The 19570-nt window shown below is 38.2% G+C and overlaps 1 protein-coding gene across 3 annotated transcripts in view; it reads left to right on the top strand.

Moving 5' to 3' along the window:
• TASP1 (taspase 1) overlaps positions 1-19570 on the top strand; it is a 253304-nt gene that overhangs the window by 95632 nt on the left and 138102 nt on the right. For 2 of the 3 annotated variants that reach the window (XM_045809190.2, XM_045809201.2), the window contains 2 exons: positions 7372-7491; positions 12739-12817. In XM_045809190.2, the coding sequence (XP_045665146.1) occupies positions 7372-7491; positions 12739-12817 (199 nt within the window). The remainder of the gene's footprint in view (positions 1-7371; positions 7492-12738; positions 12818-19570) is intronic. The other variant, XR_006781747.2, reaches the window with a different exon arrangement.

The following is a 19570-nucleotide window of genomic DNA, read 5'->3' as shown; positions in this document are numbered from 1 at the left end:
AATAAAACAGCTGAACATACGGGAAGGGGGTAAATCAAAAAAGGAGAGAAGGAAACAAACCGTAGGAGACTCTTTTAACAATAGAGAACAAACTGAGGGTTGATGGAGGGAGGTGAGTGGGGAATGGGGTAGAGGGGTGATGGGTATTAAAGAGGGCACTTGTGATGAGCACTGGGTGTTGTATGTAAGTGATGAATCACTGAAGCCTACTCCAGAAACCAATATTGCACTGTATGTTAACTAATTAAAATTTAAATTAAAAGAAAAGAGAAAAGAATGTCTCCCCTCTAATTTCTGGGAATGGAATTCTATGAAAGCTAGGCAGTCACACTTTTTAATGTACAATTTGGGGCTTCTGTTTCTTACTGGTGTTGAAGGAAATGTATTGAAATATCTCATTATGAGGTATGGTTTGTTCTTTCTCCTTGTTGGCGTGCTTTTGCACATACATACATTTGAGGCTATTCTTTGTTGGTACATGCAAATTTAGAATTACTATATCTCTATATCTGGTAAGTTAAACTTTCAGCATTTATCATGTAGAGATTCTATCTCTATTAATACCTTTTGTCTTAAAACTTACTTTGCTTGGTGTTAATATAGCTACCTTGTTTGGACTGGTACCTGCTTGTCATACCACTTTTTCCCCCATCCTTTTACTTTCAACTTTTCCATATCCTTATGCTTTAGGTATATCTCCTATGAATAGCATATAGTCAAATTTCAAAACCCAACCTGACATTCTAATAACATGTTATTATTATTTTTAAAGACAGTATTCGTTTTGATTTACATGCAGTTTTGCCATTTTATTTGCTTCCTTCTTTCACGCCTGATTGTCCTTCTTGGATTATTGTCATAAGTCTGTTTGGGCTGCTCTAACAACATAACATAGACCGGGTGGCTTATAAGCAACAGAAATTTGTTCCTCCCAGTTCTTGAGGCTGGAAAGTCCAACATCAAAACCCAGGCAGATTTAGTGTCTTTTGAGGGCCTGCTTCCTACATGGCTATCTTTGTGCTATAACCTCATGTGGCAGAAGGGGCAGGGGAGTTTCTTGGGCATTAAGCCCATTCATGAGGGCTCTGCCTTCTTTAAGTGCTCCCCCCTCCCCCAGTAGTATCACCTTGGCAGCTAGGATTTCAGCATGAATTTTGGAAGGACACAAACATTCAAATCATAGCAATTATTTTCCTTCTTCTTGAAGTGTATCATTCACTTGTTTACTGGTGCATCCATTCAACAAATCTTTATTGAATGCCTAAGAGATGTGAAGTGCTTTTCTCAGTGCTTAGCAAATGGTAGTGAATAAACCATACAAAGAGGGCTACCTTTGTGGGGCTTCCAATCTTGTGGGGGAGATTGGCAATTTAAATAAATGGTACAGTTTAGGAGATGTTGAGATGCTATGGAAAAAAATAAAGTCGAGCCAAGAAAGGGAGATGAGGTCTGCTCGTGAGTAGGTGGTAGGGAGGACATAGGCAGAGGTCAGGCTGTAGTCTTAAAAGAAATGGTCCTTCAGGCATTCATTAAGTGCAGGTCTCTTGTTGGCAAACTCCCTTTACTTACTTATTTACAAATGTCTTTATTTTATTTTTGTTCCTCAAAGATAATCTTGTTGGGCACCTACTTGTAGGTTTAGAGTTACTTTTCTCTGAGTACCTTGAAGATATGCTATGGTCTTCTGGCTTTCATTGGGCTTCTGGAAATTCTGTCATTCTATTGTGGGTGATCTTTTCTTTCTAGCTGGCTCCTTTCCTTTCTTTGTGGCTTCTGGAGCTCTGGATTCTTATATTTCATCAGTTCTGAGAAATTTTAGCTTTTTCTCTTTCATTATTTTCTTTTCTTTATTCTGTCTGTTGCTCCCAGTTGGACATATGTTAGACTTTTTCTCACCCGTACTTTTTTTTTTTTTACCATCTCTTTCGTGTTTTACTACTTAACAATTGTAATCAAATGTGTATTAAATGTTATATAAATATACATGTGTTGCAGTATTAGGACAAAAATAGAAAATTTGTTCATGACTTGATGTTTCGAATTCTTGGTACTGTGTACTTAGAGATAAATACATCAGCTATTGATTTTTTTAGAGGTAAAGCTTACATACAGTGCAATGCACACATCTTAAGTATATAATTTGGTGAATTTTGACATGCATAAAGCCATGTAGCCCATACCACTATCAAAACATAAAACATTGCCATTACTCCAGAGGGTTTTCTCATGCCCCTTCATAGTCCAGCTCCCCTCCCAAGACGGCCATTTTTCTGATTCTTTTTCACCACAGAGTAGTTTTACCTTTTCTAAACTTTCGTATAAATGGGATCATACTGTTGTGTCCAGCTTCTTTTACTCAGTGCATCTAAAAGATTATTTATGCGGTTGTACATATTAATGGTTCCTTTTTATTGCTGGGCAATCCTCCCCCGTTGCCTATGTCACAATTTGTGTTCCCATTTCCTTCTTGATAGGCATTTGCGTTGTTTCCAGGTTTTGGCTATTGCAGTTAAAAGTGCTGTGAACATTTTTGACAAGTCTTTTGTTTTATATATTTGGTTTCTCTTGGGTGAATACTTAGGGTTTTAATTGCTGGATGCATGTTTAATTTAGAATTTAAAATTTTCTATTTAGAATTTAAAAGTTGTGATTAATATTTATTCCAGAAAAATAAGAAGCCAAATTGGATATATTCATCATCATATTTTTAAACCGATATTTGTAGTCATTGAGGTGTTATTCTCTAAGTATTTTGATCAGATGAATGCAATTTAGTGATCTAGCTAATATTATCTTTGTCAGACTTATCATTCTTAAATTCTTTCTTTAATTTTTATTTCAGCTCCAATATTTCTTAGGTTTACTTTCCTTAACCAATGGTTCATTATAAGTATAAAATAATTTTAATTGAACAGCATATGAATAAGAATAAAATGATTTAAAGCTGTGTGAAACTACCCTTGTGGTTTTTACTCTTCAGCTGAGTATGTTCATCTGGTCTCTTCCATGACTTACACGTGCTCACTCAACATGCACACCGAGGCTCTCAAACTGTTCCATTTTGAAACCAAAACACCCATTATTTGAAATATTATTTGAAATATTATTCATTCATTATTTGAAATATTATTTTAAAAGCCAAAATTAAAACCATGACTTTTTCTACCTTGAATGTTGCAAGCCTCGGAACACTATCTAGGTATTCTGTCATTTAGAAAACATTGTCCTTTGCTGTCTTTGAGGGTTTGGAATTTTTAGGTATTCCTCTGGAACTTTGTTATGGTATGAATTTATAATTAAAGTTGTAATGTAGATATATTAAAACTCCTTAAAAGCATGGTTAACCCACTTTATTTTTATTTTGAGCTAAAAATATTTCCGTTAAGTTTTGTTAGGGTGATTTAAGGAATAAATAACAATTTTTATATAAATTTTTTCTCTGTTGTAGATATGTTTGACGCTAATTTGTGTAGTGCTGTAAAGATATTTAATGCATACTTATTAAACAAAGAAAATAAAGGGTTTTTTTAAGAATAGAAGGTTTGGGATCTTTTAAAAAATGTATTTGTCTTTATTATTGTATTAGGTTAATTCCACCATATACCAGTTTCAGGATGCACTTATATATTTGAGGTATTATTCTTGCATTTTAACTATTTGATATTTGAGTAATTCTGTGTAGAAGAAAGACCAGGTTAATGACATAAGTAACTGAGAGATGGCGTGTCTTGGCAGATTTCAGAGTTAGAACACAGATTAGAGGCACAATTTTCTGGTGGGAAGTACCTAAACTTTGTTTAAGGGATTTATTCCTTTTAAAGTAGTTATGTGTTACTTAACTTAATTTTATGATAACTATGTAATAGCCATCTCCAATTTGGAGCAGAGAAAAATAAAAATTTTTGACATTAAGCCCAACATGATTACTAGTTTATTGGTGACTTGAAGAAAGTTTTATTTCAGTGTTTTTCATAACACATGCAATCTCTATGCCAACTTTTTATACATGTGTTTATTATAAGGGGAACCATACAGTTTATACAGTTGCTCTTTAGTCACAATTTTATCAAAAAAGTAATGCAAATAGCATGTTTCAGTCGAGGACAGTAGGTGCATGTGTACCTATGTGGTGTATATACTTTTAAGTATTTATGGAGTGTAAGGGCATAATAGTAGCTCTATATAGTAACAGTCATTGTGTGGTTTTTAGCCTTTCTAAGATTTCATTTCTGTACAAATGAGTTCTGTGGAATTATTATGGCCAAAATACCAGGGTTTGTCTTTCACTCAATTTATCTACACTTCATAAAAATGCTTAAATATTACTTCATCATCCTTAAATTTGCCTTTCAGTATGTGAAATCTGTGAACTAATTCTTGAATATTTACGAAGTAATTCTGATTTTTGCAGGTGTTGCAAGCCCTTAGGAATATTTAGCTTCATTCGGAACAGGATTCTCTATTTTTTGCTTGATTTTTCATTTTTAAAAACCAAGCTACAGTAAATCCATCTACGTATAATATTTTTGTATCTTTCTCTAGTAGTTTGGTTAGAAATAAGAGTTCTCATAGTTTATGATATCCCGATTGAAATCCTAAGAGAATTGTTTTATAAGTAATTTGTATCATTGTGTATACATTATGTATCCCCTCAGTTAAAATTCTGTTTTACAGAATGCTTGGGATCAGCAGTCACAGTTAATAAAGAACTAATGAAGAATACCCTTTCTTGACTTTATTGTTGTCAAGGAAAGTATTTTATAGTTTCTGTTTATTTGTATGAGAGTTGTCTGTTTCTAAAAGAACCAGTATGAGATCAATACTTTAAAATACTTTACAGTATGTTCATTGTGGTATGATCATGGTGATATGCCGCCAGTTGATGTTGAACCAGATAGAACTTAAATCTTTTATGCTGACATAATGTTAGTCTTAGGTGGTTTAAGTTTCCTCCTTCAGCAGATTTGTGCCCATAAAATTATTTGCCTTAAAATGAGTAGAGCAGATGTTTGGCTGATAATGAATCCCACAGGATGCTATCTTACCTTGTTTCTCAAGGTAGGGTCTGGGGACCAGCAACATCAGCATTGCTGGAGAGGTTGTTAAATGGAGGGTCTTGACCAATGCCAGATTACTTAATCAGAATCTTCATTTAACAGATTCTCAGATGATTTGTATAATATTAAAGTTCGAGAAGGCCTCCTGTAGAAGACATAAGACTTGGCATCTGGGGCGCCTGGGTGGCACAGCGGTTAAGCGTCTGCCTTCGGCTCAGGGCGTGATCCTGGCGTTATGGGATCGAGCCCCACATCAGGCTCCTCCGTTGGGAGCCTGCTTCTTCCTCTCCCACTCCCCCTGCTTGTGTTCCCTCTCTCGCTGGCTGTCTCTCTCTCTGTCGAATAAATAAATAAAATCTTTAAAAAAAAAAAAAAGACTTGGCATCTGGACAAGGAACAGACACTTCTCTATTTGAGGTTGCAAGGGTATAAATATTTAGGAATTTTTTCTTAGAATAATGAAACAAATGTTCCCTTTTTAAAGTACATTTCTCTTTAGGATTATCCTTTTTTTTTTTTTTTTTTTTCTGGAATAAAATCTGTCTAATGCAGTTCTTTACTTTTATACTTTATCTTACCTACCAAAGAAGATAAACTTTACTTCTTCCGTACCAAATGAGCAAACCTAGTTACTTTTAAGTCTTCCCTAAGGTAGTGGCATCCTCTGGATTTTCACGAAACTGCATTTTGAGAAAGAAGATGGAAAACTGAGGCCCTGATGTTAGAACGGCCTTGCATGTATCATCACTCGTTTTTCTTGTTTCTGTGACGCCAGGCGTGCCGGCATGCCTTTATGTCCTCCTAACTGAAGACTAAGTATGCCTGCATGTCTGCTGTGTTCAAAATCAGTGGGCCAGACAGTTTACAGTCAGGTTAGGGAACTATCCTTGAAAGTCAGGCAGTCTGCCACCTGCAGAACTGTGGTATTCTGGGATATGGCCTAGACTTCTCCTGTCTGTGGTTAAAAGGGAGAAGGGGAATAAAGCACTTATTTCAGTCAGCTACATGTTTTCTATTAAAGTGAGTAATGTCTTAGTGTATCAGTATATTTAAGGGGAGTTAGAATCTAGAGCAAAAACCAAAAGAAATGTAAGTGTGTAGATGTACCTTCTCCTAACAGACTTCATGTGATATTTGTTGAGGCATACTCTCCCTCTGGATTTTTCAGTTTGCTTGAAGTAAAAATCTTTTGCTTGCATTATGTCTCCACTATTTCAGAACTCCCTTCGATGTTACTCAACTTCTAAGGAGGCCCTAGGAACTCACTGACTTTTCTGGAGATTGCCTGAGTGTGTCATTTCAAAAACTTTTGAGCCAGGGATCCCTCAGTACAAAAGTCTTGCTCAGTAGTATGGGCAATAAACTACACAGGAGGAGGAGCTGGTCTTGTTGAGCCTGGGGTTGTGCCTGGCTCTTTCATGCATTCTTGGGAGTGGGGGTGAGGATGGGAGTCTTGGGTTCTGGGGCGCAGTTTAAAACCCAGTACTCTAGAGTAAGAACACTGCAATGACTGCTGTTAACCTAAAGACCTGCAGTAGCCTCCCTTGTTAATATACTCAAAGGGATATTTTTTTTTATGAAACTTTTTTCCTGTTTTCCGTAATTCTGCTATTATCCAGGATTGTAAGATTTGTCTGTCCTGCACAGGTGACCCAGAAATCTTTGAGATAGGAGACAGCTGCTTGTAGTCAATACATGTGAAAAGCCTTTAGCTTGTGGAACCTGGGACAAGACACAGAAGTGCAAAGATGCCTCCCAGGAATGTACAGTTTTCTGCTGTATAGTTGGCAACCATATATTAAGGGAGGTGGCCATCAATTTCTCACAAGCAAGGAATTGTAAAAGAAAATTATAGCATAGTATACTTCAAGATTATGACAGCCATTCTCTTCATTTGTTGTGCTGAATATATTACTTTTAGAACTTCCTATATAATATTTTAAAAAATACTAATAGCATTTATTGGTTCACTTTTGCCATAGATTTTTTCCTCTTACAGATTTTCAATCATGAACTTAATACTGGAGATTAAGGGGACACTGTGATATGCTATTTTATATTAGATTGTATTTTTTCTTTCTCCCTTAGGCATGCTAGGCTTATTATTAGAGAAAAGCAACAAGACACCTTTTGCTCAGGATTTTTTGGTAGAAAATACATTTTGACTTGAGCAGGATTTTAGCGGCAACTTGATAATAGATAATTTTAGGAGTTTGCCGAATTATGTCCTGATTGTACTGAAAAGTGCTATGTGGTCATATCAAATTGTGACACCTCGTGCTTAGTGAGTGCTCATGGCTCGTTTGCTCTCCAGGAGAATGACTCAGGCACTTTGGACACAGTGGGCGCTGTAGTGGTGGACCATGAGGGGAACGTTGCTGCTGCTGTCTCCAGTGGAGGCTTGGCCTTGAAACACCCAGGGAGAGTTGGACAGGTAAGTAATTATGGGGTTTTTAAACTAGCTTTTCAATTTAAAACACAGAATTTTCTAGCTCTCTCTCTTTTTTAAACCAGCAAGACATTTTTTCTTTTGGAAAAAAATGACATTATTGTGTGTGTGTGTTTTTTTTTTTTTAACATTTATGTAATACAAATCATCAGGTACCTTTTCCAGATTCTAAAAAACCTCTCTCATAGTAATTAGAGATCTTTTTGATCAGTAATGCTATGTTTTGTTACTTCCAACAGGCTGAGTATTGGGTATTTCATAGACATTCAAAAAATATGAGTTGATCTTCATTTTCTTTCTTTGCAAATGTCATTCTCTTTAGAAGTAAACACTACCTGACTATATTGTTGCTTGCTTTTTAGGTGGGAAATGATTTTAGATTTACATTGTGTATTTCCTCCGTTCAAGAAACAGTAAAATTTTGACACTCTAAATCCCTCTTCTGATTAAAATCTTTCTAATTTACGTGTAACTGGCGTATTCCCAGTTCACTTGCGCTTCTTCACCACTGCACTTTCCCCCGTCTCCAAACTTTAGTTCTGTACTGAGCATGGTGTTTCACAATCCATTTGATCTAGTAAGCTTTCTGAGCATAAACCAAAATGATACATTACTTATGGGCTTAATGAATATTTGTTGAGTGAACTAATGAGTCCTGGAGTCTGTTAAAGTAGTCGCAAGGGTTGTACTTCAGCTCAGTACTTAGATCTCATGTTACATGCAGAGCACTGCTTAGCATACTCTGTATGCTTTGTCCCTCACCTTTAAAGAGGAGCGGGTATCACAGTTGCTTTGGACATGGTGGTTAATGAATGCTTGGAGCCGAGTGATCTGATTCATGGAGGACATCTTTGCAAAGCTTCAAGTGATATTCCCTGATCTGCCCTTTATAGTGTATAAGCCTCGTATAATCCCGTGGGGGGATGGGGTAGGGAAGAATAATTAATTTTGTGCTACTCTTTGCCTACTGTACAGGGGGATTTGTGGGGAATGATTACTCAACATGTGTACAATGCTTTGAACTCATTATAAAAAGCCTTTGTCTGGTCATGGTGTTTTTCCACATTATAAAGCCCTGTGTATTTGTCAAGTTTGGAATAAGAACCAAGCTTGGCGTATCAGATTTGGATGCCTTGGTGGAGAAGGAGAGAGAAAAGCCAGCATAGCCGCCTTCATTGCCTTGCAATTCCCATGACTTTCTCACTGTTTTTTGTTTGTTTTGGTTAGCAAAATAGCAACAACAGAACCAAGGATAGTTCTGGACTATGTTAGCACAATACTACACTGAACAATCTTGAAGCCATTCTGCCACTACACATGGGACTGTCCTGGAAAAAGAAGTACTTCTGTAAAACTTAAGCATACTGATTTGCCCCACTTAGCTAGTTTATAAAGACACAGTTTGTAAGAGATGAAAATCAGGAAAGGGTGTGGTGGGTAGGAGTAAAGGTACTTAACAGGAAAATGCATTTGCTTAATTGGATTATATTGGTTGGATAGAGGAGATGTAATAAGCCTAGAAATATGAAAGCATCAGTTGACAGTAAGAAACCATTCTTCTTGACAATCAGGAGGGAAGGAAACAAAATATACAAAGTATTGAAAAAAATGACTTTTTCAAAAATATGCTAAAACTAGATGCTTTTTTAAAAAGATTCTATTTATTTATTTATTTATTTATTTATTTATTTATTTATTTGACAGAGAGAGAGAGAAAGAGAGACAGAGAGACAGCCAGCTAGAGAGGGAACACAAGCAGGGGGAGTGGGAGAGGAAGAAGCAGACCCCCAGCGGAGCAGGGAGTCTGATGTGGGGCTCCATCCCAGGACCCTGGGATCACACCCTGAGCCGAAGGCAGATGCTTAACGACTGAGCCACCCAGGCGCCCCCAAACTCGATGCTTTTAAATACATTTTAAATGCACAAGTGAACAGTTTAAAAGTCTTTAGCATATTACCCTGTTCTAGATACATAGTAACAGCTGTTCAGATGGTGAAGTGACAGTTTGAAGTAGAATTTATTTGGTTGGCTTACCAACAATGGTTAGAATTTACAACTGGGACACGAGAAAGGGATTATTGCATTCCACTCTCCTTCCACCTGCAACGCAGCCCCACACAAATACACAGTTGAGTTTAGTGGTTAAGAGTGTGAACTTTGGATTCATTCTAACCTCACCTCTCCCTTACTGTAAACAAGTTGTTCAGCGTCTTTAAGCTCCACTTTCCACAACTGGAAAATGGGTGTAAATAGTTACCTTACAAAATTCTAGAAGATTAAATGACATAATACAGTTAAATTGCTTGTCATAGTCCCTCATAATATAGCTATATATTAGCTATAACTAGTGTTTATTAATCTTTTGCTCTATGCAGCAAATTTGTTCATTCATGTGATCCTGCAGTAACATTATGAGGTGTGGGGTTTTGTTATGCTCATTTTATAAAGGAAAACAACTCCCAAAGAAGTTAACTAATGATAATAATATTTATATGATCTATTTTTACTGAATGTTAATGACTTTATTAAATGTTAATGAAGTTTTACTACTGAAAAGAAGGAAGCTTATTTTAATTTTTGTTTTTTAAGGCCTGCTTAAGTTTGTTATTTATTTTTTTCAAGATTTATTTATTTTAGAGAGAGCAGGGGGAGGGGCAGAGGGAAAGAGAGAGAAGCGGACCCCTGGCTGAGCCCCTGAGGTGGGGCTCAGTCTCAGGATCCCGAGATCATGACCTGAGCCAAAATCAAGAGTCCGACGCTTAACAGACTGCGCCACCCAGGCGCCCCCAGTTTGTTATGTTTTATCCAAAGAAGTGATGAGAGGGACAGTCTCTGACTCTTTCTTTTATCTGACCTATCACTGTCTTAGCTCAACTGATTTCAGAAGATTAAGAAGGAAGACAACTTTAGATCATGAGATTGAGAGGAAGTAGCATAAGGGGAATTTGCTTAGAGGGAAGAAACAGAGTAAGAGTAAGTGTTCTTTCTTTTCTTAAAAAAAAAAAAAATGACCTCCTTTAGGTTTCTAGGAGGTGTCCTTGTGGCTGTATTTGATGTTTTTGGGTGCAGGCTCCTGGTCAAGATAATTGTAGGGAATGGAGAGGACAGTGTACTAATGTCCCGGGTTTTCAGTGAAGGAAGAATAGGCCCTTCCCCTCAGGTTGCATGTTCTCTGAGGCATTGGCTCACCTAGCACCTGGCGCAGGTAGTACCCCTTGAATGGCTTATCCCACAAGTTTGCCAGTTTGGTTCTGAAATCCACGTGCTGAGTCCCTTCTGTAGGGCTTTCGGTTCCCACTCTGACCCAACAATCTTGGGTATTTTAGAAGCATGGTGTTTTCAAAGGCTATAATAGATTTTCTACTGTTTGCATATTGGGAATGTTGTATTGAGTTCTTCGTTCTACTTTTAAGAAGGCTATTGTCAGTGACAACGGGGGATGACAACTGTGGGTCACATGAGCATGGGAGACTTCATCTCCGCTTATCTTAGACTTTGGATTCTTTCTCAGGGAGGGTGATTAGGGGCGGAGGGTGTGTGTGTGCATCTCAGAGTCTTGAGGAAGAGTTCACAAAGCTAGGGTTCTCTGAGTGGGAAAAGAGTAATCAGGGCACTCGGATAGCTTTTCTAAAAAATTTAGAGAACTTCAGCAGGAAGGGTAAAATAATTCCAGAGTAGAACCAGGATTAGTGGGTGGAAGTGACGATAAAGCAGATGTTAGGTAAAGCAATCTAAGGAAGAACTTTTTGCCAAAGGCCAGTGTCCAGAAGGGGTATATGTTCCCACATGAGGCATCGAGGTTCTTGGTATCAGAAGTGCCTGGGATATTTCATGGAAATTCCAGCTTTGGGTAGAATATTGAAGCAAATGAGTTCTGAAGTCCTTATAAAAAAGAATGAAATATTGTAGAAAGCTGGTCTGTCTGGTCACCAACCCCAGTCTTAGCTTCTTCCCCCAGTCCTTACATGCGACTCAGAAAAGAACTGTTACTATTTTGTGGGAGTATCTTTTTCCTTCATCAGTCAGAAGTCATGCTGAATACTCAGTGTACTGTAGCTTGTCTTCTTCTTCTTCTTTTTTGTACTCAACAATGTATCTGGAGATCTTTTTGTATTAGTTCCTAAAAATCTTCAAAAAAATTTAATTCTTTATTTTGAACCTCTGCAATGAATTCTACATATTGCTGGGCCAGTGTTTAGCCATTTCTTTACTGATGGACATTTGTGCTTTCAGTTTTCCATTCTCACCAAACTTGTGGTGGTGAACATTTTTGAGCAGACTTCCTTGTATTTCTCTATGCTAGCTATCAAAGGGTTTTTCTAATTCTGCTTCTAAGGACTGGAAAAGTTATCAGTTTCGGTCCCCCTCCCAAAGGCAGAGAAGTCATTGTGGATATTGAAGAGATGAACCCAGACATTCTGGGTGGCGTTATTAAAAACAAAATAGGGATGAGTGTTCTGTTCTTTTATAAAACCATAGTAATTTGTGTTATTGATGGTTTCAGACATATAAATCTGTTCTACCACCTCATAAAGTAATTAGCTTGAATTGATCTTTTTGGCTCCTTTCTTTATATCTGGAGAATCTGGCACAGTGGTGAACATATACTGGGCCCTTTGGTAATAACTGTTTGCAGTTCCTGTTGTGCCAGTTTAAGGGAGGCATGGCAGAAGCCCTCCTAAACAGGGTTTCTTAGAGTATGCCAAGAGGACCACCTGCTTCCCAGCCCCCCTGGGGCCCTGGTTAATAATGCCAATTCCTTGGGCAACTTCCAGACCACCGAATCTGAATATTTGGGAACCACAGTCCTATTACCAAGCTTCTCAAGCAATTTGACATATACCTAGCTGGAGAACCACTATTTTAAGGCAACCACAATGATTTCAAGAAGCCAGAAGAGAGGAGTTTGTCCGAACTGACTGACAAACTACAATAGGGGAAAGGTTGTTCAGGGAAGGAAAAAACTACTGTTGATGAGAGTCTAAGAAACTTTCTTTTGCTATTTTCTGAAAAATTTTAGATTAATACGGTAGTTCAAAATATAGTTTAAAATAGTGTTAGAACCATTGTTTGGGTAGGTCTTACATAGTCTCTGGTATTATTTTCCAGTTGATATGCATCATTATTAAACCAGGCTTTATTAGATGGATATGATTTTGTCTTCTGTTGAAAACAAGTAATTACATATAATATTTTTGAAATACATTGTGTGTCTATTTTCTCTTTTCCCAGGCTGCTCTTTATGGATGTGGCTGCTGGGCTGAAAATACTGGAGCTCATAATCCCTACTCCACAGCTGTGAGTACCTCAGGTATTTGCTGCTTTCATGACCATTTTTCATAACTGCAACAGTGTAGGTCATTTAATGATTGAAAACAGTATTTTTATGTTAAACATAAAGCATGTGCTGAGACACTGCATAGACAAGAACATTTATGCATGGAAGATCTTTGATATGTGGGAGCTTTTAAGGATTGTTTCACAATGTAAGTATCCCAGTGTAAATGTTTTGCTAACATTTCATTACAACTCTAGAGTTAACTCTGACAGTTATATTTTTAATTTTTTTTTTCCTCTAGTGACTCATGATAGTGTCACATTTAGATCACAAAAGATGTAAAAGTAACAAGGTATTTCAAAAAGTTAGATAATCTCTTGAGTAAAATGTTGGGGCAGAAAATATAAGGTGTATTTCAAAATGTGTGTGTGTATATATATATATATATATATATATATATATATATATAAATAAATATTTAAACATTTTATTTATTTGAGAGAGAGAGAAAGAGAGCAAGAGTGCATAAGTAGGGGGAAGGGCAGAGGGAGAAGGAGAAGCAGACCCCACTGTGCAGAGAGCCCAACACGGGGCTCAATCCCAGGACCCTGAGATCATGATCTGAGCTGAAGTCAGACGCTTAACCTACCGAGCCACCCCGGCACCCTGAAATTGTATATTTTATGACATCTACTCCTCTAACTACACTTTTAATTAAATGTAGGTCCACTTTTTGTGTCTGTGTTCGAAGTCATTATCATTCATCCTTTCTAATGGCTGAGTAATAGTCCATTGTATATATATGTACCACATCTTCTTTATCCATTCATCTGTTGAGGTCATCTCGGCTCCTTCCGCAGTTTGTCTGTTGTGGACATTGCTGCCATTTGCATCGACATGGATGGGACTGCAGGGGGTTATGCTAAGTGAAATAAGTCAAGCAGAGAAAGACAATTATCATATGGTTTCACTCATATGTGGAACATAAGGAATAGAGCAGAGGACCACAGGGGAAGAGAGGGAGACAAACAATGAGAGACTCTGGACTCCGGGAAACAAACTGAGGGTTAGAGAAGGGAGGGGGGTGGGGGGATGGGTAAACCCGGTGATGGGTATTAAGGAGTGCATGTGTTGGGATGAGTGCTGGGTGTTATATGCAGCTAATGAATCATTGAGCACTACATCAAAAACTAATGATGTGCTATATGCTGGCTAGCGGAACATAATAAAAAATAATTTTAAAAAATCACATTACTACCAAAAAAAAAAGTCATTGTCGTTTAGAAATTGTGTGTGTGTGTGTGTGTGTGTGTGTGTGTGTGTGTGTGTGTTAAGGGCAGTTAATGGGCAGAATGGTTGTTGTCTAGATCTGGGTATGCTTGTACCAGGTGTACTTGAAGCCTTTCTCTCAATGTGGTGATATGCATGGTTGGCAAAATAATATTGGTTCATCCCCTTTGCTCTGTTATCTTGCTTTCTTTTTTTTTTTTTTTAAAGATTTTATTTATTTATTCGACAGAGAGAGAGACAGCCAGGGAGAGAGGGAACACAAGCAGGGGGAGTGGGAGAGGAAGAAGCAGGCTCATAGAGGAAGAGCCTGACGTGGGGCTCGATCCCAGAACTCTGGGATCACGCCCTGAGCCGAAGGCAGACGCTTAACCGCTGTGCCACCCAGGCGCCCCGCTCTGTTATCTTTCAAGTTACAGTCCTAGGCCTTTCTCCTTCCTATCATCAGGCTTTATCAGGAGGATGGATATGGCTGCCTTTCCTTCCTTTCTTCAGTTTCTTGTCACATTGGTTTCTGTATCCCTATACTAACAAACCACTCAATCCAACCCAGCCCTTTTTTCCTACTTACTCTTGACTCTGTGATCTCTGATACAGGTGGCTCTCTCTTTTCTATTGTAGCCTAGATCCTGGAACTCTCTTAGTTTGTCCTGCTCCTCTGACCTGCTCCATCCTGGCCCTCTTCACAGACTCTTCCCATTGCTACCAACTCCAGGGTTTGGCCTCTTCCTTTCACTATATGCTTCGTCTTGGTGATTCGGTGTTATTGCTGTTCTCATGATTTTAGCAGTTATTTCCTGTGGTATTTGCTTCCATGTCTATCTCTTCTGGACTTTTCTCTGGAGGGCCATGTGAGTTTTTTCTGATTTCCTGTGGGACAAGTCCCTCTGGGTGTCATCTGTGCATATCAGATTTAGCAGACTCAACGAAATACCTTATTCATTATTCCCATCGCTTGGCCACCAAATTTCTCCTGTGTTCCTTCTCTCTTTTATTGCCATCACTAGCCTATTCTTTGCTCAGACTTGACCTCTTGGTACCATTTTCATATTTGTTGCTCCTGTCCATTTCCTTGCAAGGGTGGAAAAATAATTGTGTGCTGCTGACCTATCAGGTAAAGTCCAAACATGAATTGATGTTGAACCTTAACCATGCTAATTTTAATTGGCAAGATATTGATTTTCATTCTTTCAGTTTTGAAGAGATGAGTGTAATATAATATGAGTTAGTTTTTAAAAAAGATTTTATTTATTTGTTAATAGAGAGAGAGAGAGACAGACAGTGTGTGTGAACACGTGGGCGGAGGAGCAGAGGGAGAGGGATAAGCAGACTCCACACTGAGCGTGGAGCCAGACACAAGGCTCGATCACACGACCCTGAGATCACGGCCTGAGCCAAGACCAAGAGTCGGATGCTTAACCAACTGTGCCACCCAGGCGCCCCAAGATGAGTTACTTTTTAATTTAATATTGGTGGCACATGAAAATTGATATGCATAATATTTAGGAGTTAGCTCGTGCACATAATGTATGTGCGCATAAGTATGGCCCTATGTCTGTAGAAATGTGTGGTATTTGAACAAACTGAAGTCTACAATAGATAATTCATTGTTTCATTTTTATTTTCCCAAAGTAGTATTAGTCAGTATCATATGTTGTATTGACTTTATTTTTGGTCAGTATGTCATTCAGTGAGTTGGTTTGTTATCAGTAAGTGTTACTCTCATGTCTAGACATTTGGAGACCTGGATTCTACTTTAAGCTGAAATCCTGAAAGCTGTCTGTCACTTTGGAAAAGAAATTCAAACTCTTTGGCGTTGTCCATGTTGCTCCTTTTTTAAATTGGTGATGTGGAAGTTGGAATAGGATCACATTTCATTGATTTGCTTGTATTAAGAATGCAGTGGGTGGGTAAAGCTAAAATTGTAAAATTAAGGTCTTTTTCCCTTCCCCTTGGATATTTCATCCTTTGCACATCTTGCATCAACTGAAGATAGTTTCATGTGACTAAAGATAAATTTAGGTTTCTAGTTCATGACATCCAGTGCAGCTTTTAAACTTGGATGCCCATTTAGTCACGTTATATCCTTCTGAAGTTTAAGGACTAACCATCATCAGCCTCCATAACCTGAGGATAATAGAGCAAGTCTGCAGTTCCTTCCATCCCTGGGACTTTGTGTGATTGCTTCACCCTTGTTTCTCCTGGGGCTGTTGCTATGAGGTTGACAATGGAAACACGTGGCAGAGCTGGATGATGAAGTCAAAGAAAGGTGGTGCACAGAATTTTGCAATTGTTGGGCGAAAATAAAAAAGAATGGCGCCTTAGGCTTTTGCAGAAAATTTAGAGACCTGGCCTACATTTTAGATTTATAGTTCTTGGAAGGTAATAATTGAAAGGCAGAGGGAAGATAGTTATGGTCAGGGTAGGGCCAGACAGGCAATTTGATCATTAGCCTCTGAGAGAACAAGAGCATCTTGTTCTCATCACTGGGTGGGGAGGAATGAGTCGGGAGTAGGGAAGAGAGTAGTGTGGCAGGAGCTGGCTGTGCAAACTCTGACTAATGTTCTAGCATCATGGAATTTTGTCTAGTTAGGAAGGCAGCAGAGTATCTACCTGGGTTCTTGTACAGACTCTTTCACTCACTGGCTGTGACCTTGGCAAGGGTTATTTGCAAAGCAAAAATACCTACCTTAATATCTGTGAATACTGAATGAGTTGACATATGGAAGGCAGTTAGCGTACTTCTTGGCTCAGAGTGGTGGTTCAATACTTAACGGTGTGTCATTGAATCTAAGTCACCATCTTTTATAAGATACACCATTATTTAAAAGAATTTGTTGATTCATATTTTTTTATTGTGGTAAGAACACAACATGAAATCTATTTTCTTTTTTTTTTTTTAAAGATTTTATTTATTTATTCGACAGAGACAGCCAGCGAGAGAGGGAACACAATCAGGGGGAGTGGGAGAGGAAGAAGCAGGCTCACAGCGGAGGAGCCTGATGTGGGGCTCGATCCCATAACGCCAGGATCACGCCCTGAGCCGAAGGCAGAAGCTTAACCGCTGTGCCACCCAGGCGCCCCTGAAATCTATTTTCTTAAACAAATTTTTAAATGTATAACAGTATTTTTAACTTTAGGCGCAATATTATACAACAAATCCCTTGAACTTTATTCATCTTGCATTACTGAAACTTTATGATTTTTTTTTTTTTTTTGGTAAGAGAGGGAGAGGGGTTGGGCAGAGTGAGAGGGAGAGAGAGACTCTCCCAGCATGGAGCCCGATGTGGGGCTCAATCTCACAACCCTGAGATCATGACTTGAGCTAAACTCAAGAGTTGGACACTTAACTGACTGAACCACCCAGGTGCCCTAAAACTTTATGAATTTTTAATATCAACTCCCCATTTCCCCCTTCTCTTAGCCCCTGGCAATCACCATTCTACTCTTTGCTTTTATGAGTTTGACTATTTTAGGTTCTTCATATAAGTGGAATCATGCAGTATCTATCCTTCTGTGACTGGCTTATTTCACTTTGCATATTATCTTTGAGGATTATCCATGTTGTATATGGAGGGATTTCCTTTTTTAAGGCCGAATAATATTCCATTATACACATATACCACATTTTCTTTATCCATTTATCTGTTGATGGGCATTTAGATTGTATCTACATCTCAGCTATTATGAATAATGATGCAGTTGAACATGGAAGTACTGATATCTATTCAAGATCCTGATTTCAGGGGCGCCTGGGTGGCACAGCGGTTAAGCGTCTGCCTTCGGCTCAGGGCGTGATCCCGGCGTTATGGGATCGAGCCCCACATCAGGCTCCTCCGCTGTGAGCCTGCTTCTTCCTCTCCCACTCCCCCTGCTTGTGTTCCCTCTCTCGCTGGCTGTCTCTCTCTCTGTCGAATAAATAAATAAAATCTTAAAAAAAAAAAAAAAAGATCCTGATTTCAGTTCTTTTGGATAAATATCCAGAAGTGGAGTTGTTGGATCATATAATATTCCTATTTTAATTTTTTTTAAAAAAGATTTTATTTATTTGTTTGACAGAGATAGAGACAGCCAACGAGAGAGGGAACACAAGCAGGGGGGGTGGGAGAGGAAGAAGCAGGCTCATAGTGGAGGAGCCTGATGTGGGGCTCGATCCCATAATGCCAGGATCACACCCTGAGCCGAAGGCAGACGCTTAACCGCTGTGCCACCCAGGCAACCCATCCTATTTTAATTTTTTGAGGAACCTCCATAGTGTTGTCTGTAGCAGCTGTACTGTTTTACAATCGCATGAACAGTGTACAAAGCTGTGAATATCTTTATATCTTTAGCAACCTTTATTATCGCTTGTCCTTTTGATACTAGCCATTCTGATGGGTATGAGGTCGTGTCTTGTTGTGATTTTGATTTGCATTTCCCTGATGATTAGTGAGGTTGAACGCCTTTTTATGTGCCTGTAGGCATTTGTATGATTTTGGAGAAATGTCTATTCAAGTCCTTTGCTGATGTATTAATCTTACTGTTGGTTTTTGCTATTGAGTTGTAAGAGTTCCTCGTGTCTTTTGGATATTAAACCCTTATCAGATAATTGGTTTGTAAATATATTCTCCCATTCCGTAGGTTGCTTTTTCATTTTGTTGACTATTTCTTTTCCTGTGAGAAACTTCTTAGTGTGGTGTAGTCCCAGTTACCTATTTTTGTTTTTGTTGCCTTTCTGTTTAGTGTCATATCCAGGAATAAAATATACCAATATAAGATACATATACTAAGAGGGGAAAGACTGCCGATTATAGAATGAACCACTTGTTTCTCATCACTCTTAACATATGGTTGTTGCTTTACAAGAAAATATAGAATTTGGGGGTATTCCTCCAACAAGAAATATTTGCTGCACTGATAACAATGTCATGCTCCATTGCTATTTCCATGCCTTCTTACGTTCATAATTACTTTTTGTTTCAGTTCTGTATCATACTGTAATCCTTTTGAACACATGGTAAATGACAATTAAACTCAAAACTTGTAGTTCCAACATGGCACATAACTCAACTCAACAGGAACAGCTTACCTCCTTCTAGAGGCAGTGGTCGCTATGTCACAGCTGCAGCCTGGAGAGCAGCCACAGGAGGATGTGATCAATTATAATGTATGGACTGATTCCAGAAAATTTTGAATGTGGGAAAAAATATACTTTAGAATTGATAAACTTTAATAAAAGTTTGTCTTAGTCTCAGCTCTGGGAGTGTGTGTGTGTGTGTGTGTGTGTGTGTGAAAATAACAATTTATTTTAGGCTTTCTTAAGCAGTGACATAAACTCTTGAGAAGAGGGGAACTGTGGGTATATTTGTGTTTCCTGAGTGCCTGGCACAGGGTCTTGCACTTAGTAAGTGCTTGCTAGACAAATTAAAATTAAGACAAATGATTATTATAATCGTCAACATTGTCAAGAGACTGGAATTTAATTATTCCAATCACTAAAAAGGAAGGATAATTATGTAA

The sequence above is a fragment of the Ursus americanus genome, chromosome 22 (assembly GCF_024610735.1).
Source record: "Ursus americanus isolate L20-20 chromosome 22, mUrsAme1.1.p, whole genome shotgun sequence".
NCBI classification, from domain to species: Eukaryota; Metazoa; Chordata; class Mammalia; order Carnivora; family Ursidae; genus Ursus; species Ursus americanus.
This window is presented reverse-complemented; position numbering and strand designations above follow the sequence as displayed.